Source organism: Empidonax traillii, unplaced genomic scaffold (assembly GCF_003031625.1).
Source record: "Empidonax traillii isolate 1590-97213 ecotype Southwest subspecies unplaced genomic scaffold, ASM303162v1 scaffold701:size746704, whole genome shotgun sequence".
In the NCBI taxonomy this organism is placed as follows: Eukaryota; Metazoa; Chordata; class Aves; order Passeriformes; family Tyrannidae; genus Empidonax; species Empidonax traillii.
The window spans coordinates 15,145-19,587 of NW_020955894.1; the positions used below are offsets into that span (position 1 = coordinate 15,145).

Genomic DNA, 4,443 nt, shown 5'->3' on the forward strand with positions numbered 1-4,443 from the left:
AAATGATGACTTGAACACTGTAAATTGGGTAGGGATGCCTTCTGTGCTTCACCTGTCCTGGATAATTCCTCCCAAACAGCTGTTGCTGCCCTGGGACACGCTGCAAACCTGGGCCTGCTCTGATGCCCATGCTCTGGGTCCTGACAAAGGACAGAGGAGCACAATGTGAAGCTTCAGATGAGGCTTTTCCGCTCAAGGGATGCTTTCAGAGGGAGGTGGGAGCCCAAGCATCTTAAATGACAACTGTTCTGTTTTAAAGATGTGGAAAATATCTAAGACTGTGCCTTTCTCTGAGTATTTCAGTAAGTCTTGCTTCTCTTTGATAAGCCTGTTTTCTGCGTAGTAAGATTCCCAGTAGCAGAGTGGGTTTGATATTTATGTCTTGTACAGTTTGCACTCAAGGCACTCGACAAGCACTAAATAACAGAAAAAAACATGAGGCAGAAAAAGACAGAGTGATTGACTGGAGAAGTAGGAGTCCCTCCATGTGTACAAAATAGGACAGACTAAATTAAATTAAACCTGTGATAAGCAGAGGTCTTATATAACTCGAACAGTGAAAGGCTCTGAGATTCCTTTGGTGCTGTTAAAAATTGCCTTCTGAAAAATGTTTTTATTGTTCCGCAAGCCTTTAAAATGTCTCTTTATATGTGAGTATAATATATGATTTGGGTATTACAGGTTTACTGCAACCATAAGCTGCCTTTAATGTAAAACATAAAGTTGATTGATCATGTTCAGCAGCAGTAACTGGTATCGTCCACCTCTCAACATCAAGTAGGATTTGTCATTTTAACACTAATTAATGATGACTTTCTGTATTATAAGTCATGTAAAATCAAGCACTTCAACAAATTCTTGCTATTTTTTCCTCCGGGACTATGAGAAACATTGTTTTTAAGCCTCAAGAACACAAAAAAAGATGCACCAGTGCATTAAAAAAAGGCATAGATTAAAAAAGAAATATCAAACTCTTTTTGTTGGCATCTCATGTATAGATGTATAAAAGATTATCGACTGAAATTGGGAAATAAAGGCAGGTTGTTTGAAAATGAGCAGTAAGCTGTGTTTTACGTCTCCTTGAGACAACTGTGCATGTTAATGATAATCAGTACATTAATGAAGTCTTGTGACTGGGTAAAACCATTTCCTGAAGTCAGGCACTGTAGTGGCATCTCCACTGCAGTGCTGTCCCAAAGGTAACAGTTGTGCCACACAATTTATAGAATCATAGAGCCATTTATGTGGGAAAAAAACATCTAAGGTCATCAACTCAACTGTTAGCCCAACACTGTCATCTTCACCACTAAATCATGCTCCCAAGTGCCACATCTACCTGTCTTCTGAACACTTCCAGGGGTGGTTATCCCACCACATCCCTGGGCAGCCTGCTCCAATGCCTGACCACCCTTTCAGTGAGGAAATCTTTCCTAATAACCAGTCTAATCAATAGCTGTCCCTGTGTTACCAGTGAAAAGGCACCTGTAGTAAAATCCAGATGTTGTAGTCACTCCCATGCCCTGTGTCTGCCTCCATCCCCCATGTCAGGCAGCAGCTTGTCCTGGGAGCTGCCTCACTGTCTCCCTTGGTTGGCAGTGCAAAGAAAAGACTCGTGGTCTGGCCTTCATTGAGTACTTTAATGCTTGCTGAGCCAGTAACCACTATTCTGTTTTATTGTTTCTTTCAGGGCAGTGGACATAAAATAAATGTTTATTGAACCCTTGGAGGTCTGTTGATCAATAGGAGAAGCTGCACTGAAACCACAGAGGCACTGATAGCTTTTCTCTTTCATATTCTCAGGATTGTCTCTTGTAGGCTTCAGCCGAAGCTCAAACTGTTTGTGAACAAAGGGAATGGGGAAAAATAAAAAAAGTCTGATCAATTAAAAGTATATTCATCCAAGTGTCTGAAAGCTTTTATCCCATGTTCCATTTTACTTCAGTTCTGTAATTGGAAATTTGCACAGAGCCACCTTTGCTTATTTTTAATCCAAGAAAGAATGACAATAAAAGCCTGGCTGTTTCCTTACAAAGGCTTTCAAAAGTTGGGTCAGGGGGTTGGGTTTGCTTACACCAGCTGGAAGTCTGACCTGAAAAAGAATACGAAGATGAGATGGTCAAGTGGCAAGAAATAGCAGAGTTAAAATTACATTTTTATATTACCAGCCTGGAGAGGGATGAGTCTCTGACAGCTTTTTAATATTTTCCACTGAACTGTTGAAGAAATGCAGTATGCAATAAGGGAAATGAGGATAAATTTGGTTGTTTGGTAGTAGTGCAGGCATAGCTACATGTATATAGTTGTATGAGACAACTCATACACTTGCTACCTGGGCTGAATTTTCGAACATTACAGTCATTGCTCCTCACTGTTTAAATCTTACCTCTATTTGTAACTGGTGATTAGTAAAAGAATTCTGATTATCTTATTGTCCCAGATGCATCTTGAGAAGATTAGATTTGTAGCCATCAGTTCAGCCAACAGCCTTTACCTGTAATAGCTTACATTCTTCCTCCAGAAGGTTTTTCAAGAGGATTGAACAAAATTTGGGAGGTTTTAGAGGTTTTGTTCCATTTTCCCTGTTTTGACAGCAATCCTGCTGTGGCCTGCAGCTGTGGAGATAATGGTTTCATAAGCTGTCAACTATTTTTTTATAAGGATATATAACCATATATCCTTGAAGATACACTCAGAAAAAGCACTTAATGAAGCATTACAGTGGATTTATTTGCAGTCATTTACAGTAAGAAGGTGGTCGTGGTTACTCATTATTGTGGGTGTCCTTGTGACACTCTAAATATTTAAATGAAATGTAAATCATAATTAAACCTCGGTAAATGACAGTTCACAGCTTCTCCAATGCTTAGGCTGTTTAAGGTGACTGTAACAAAGTTGTTGCTTGTCTAGAAAAAAAAAAAAAGAGAAACCTTATTTCTTTTTCAGTTTTATGTATGGTGAACTAACAGACAAGAAGACCATTGAAAAAGTCAGACAGACTTTCGACAACTATGAGTCAAACTGCTTCGAAATTCTCCTCTACAAGAAAAACAGTATGTATATATTTGTGTATGGTGCTGGGAGTGACAATGCATATTTAAAGTATATAATAGACTGGAATAAATTTTTATTTTGACATATGGGTAAGTTTGGGGCAAGATGTAGAGAAGAAAAAGGTATTTTGGTTGCCACAGCTCAAGAGGAGAGCTCTCTTTTCAGGAAAAGCATTCAGATTGCCAGGAATAGTAGTTGTTCAGTGCTGTCTCAAGCCTGACTCCTTCTTTCCAAAATATATTTAGTTTTGAAGATTGTTTCCCTGAAGGGAAACTCACTGGGTTGCGTGAAAAGAAATCCTGAATGAGATTCCCCCACATCCCTCAGAAAACTCCTCCATGTCTCCACAAGTGAGAACCCAGACCCTGTTTGCTGCGAGTGGATGCTCCCAGCAGTGTCAGGATGCCTCTGTGGTGTGTAAACCAACACACAGGAGCTCTGGTGAGAGTACTAAATTTGGCACATAGCCCAGGGATTAGTTAGAAAACCAGGGAATTTTGTAACTTAATCAGATGCAGAAGCTAGGTCCCTTCCTCTTGGTGGCATTGGGTTTGCAGGAAGTCGCCAGAACCAGAGAGGACTTTCTTCATTTTGTCTTATCCATGAGCCACTCCAGTCACATTTTCTGTCCTGCCACACGTGTGGGCTGTACTGCTTCTGGCTTATCAACTTCATAGCACATACTGAGCAAAACCCACGCTGTTGTGTGGTCTCACACTGGACTTGTGCAGCGTGGACATCTTTCCCGAGCTGATGGTTGCAATTCCTGCTGTTGTCAGTGAAAACCAACAGCCTCCTCCACTAGCACAGGCCACCTTCCCAAGATAGAAAGCCAGAACTCTCAGATGAAACATGCCCCAGAAAAGCAGGTTCCTCTACCCTGAGCAGAAAGAGTCTAGTTGATTGGGTTGGTGGCTGTGTCAGGAGCAATCCAAGAACAATCCCGATGGAGATGTTTTTTTTTCAGTTTGGCTTTCATTGCCCTGTACAGGGTGCAGTTACTTTGGGGCTGAGGAGCTTCCTCCCTGGTTCACCTGTCTGGAGCCCAGTACCTGAGGCTGTGCTCCCCACTGGGTGGGCTTTGGTGCTGGCAGGGAGCACCTTGCCAAGCTCATGCTGGAGCTTTTTCTTGCATGCTGTGTGTGAGGGTAGGGAATGGTGTGCCTCAGGAAAAAGCTAACTGTGCCTGACTGCCCCATTTCACTGCAAACTCGCATAAACCTTTCATGACATTGAGCAGAGCATCCTGGATACCTCCTCTTAGGCTTTTCCCTTTTTAGAGTAAGTCTTCCTCTATGTGTACTTAAGCAGCAGGAAATGTCATTAGAGTTCTCCAGTTCTGCCTGCTGCAAGGCATTTTAGCCAACACCTCAATTAAAAAGAGAAGCAAGA

General features: G+C 41.6%; 1 protein-coding gene across 1 annotated transcript in view; it reads left to right on the forward strand.

Annotated features, from left to right (window-relative positions):
* Positions 1–4,443, forward strand: part of KCNH5 (potassium voltage-gated channel subfamily H member 5) — a gene marked incomplete at its 5' end in the record, with an annotated part of 146,196 nt that overhangs the window by 4,870 nt on the left and 136,883 nt on the right. The window contains one exon of the mRNA XM_027900044.1: positions 2,944–3,050. Coding sequence (XP_027755845.1) covers positions 2,944–3,050 — 107 coding nt within the window. The remainder of the gene's footprint in view (positions 1–2,943; positions 3,051–4,443) is intronic.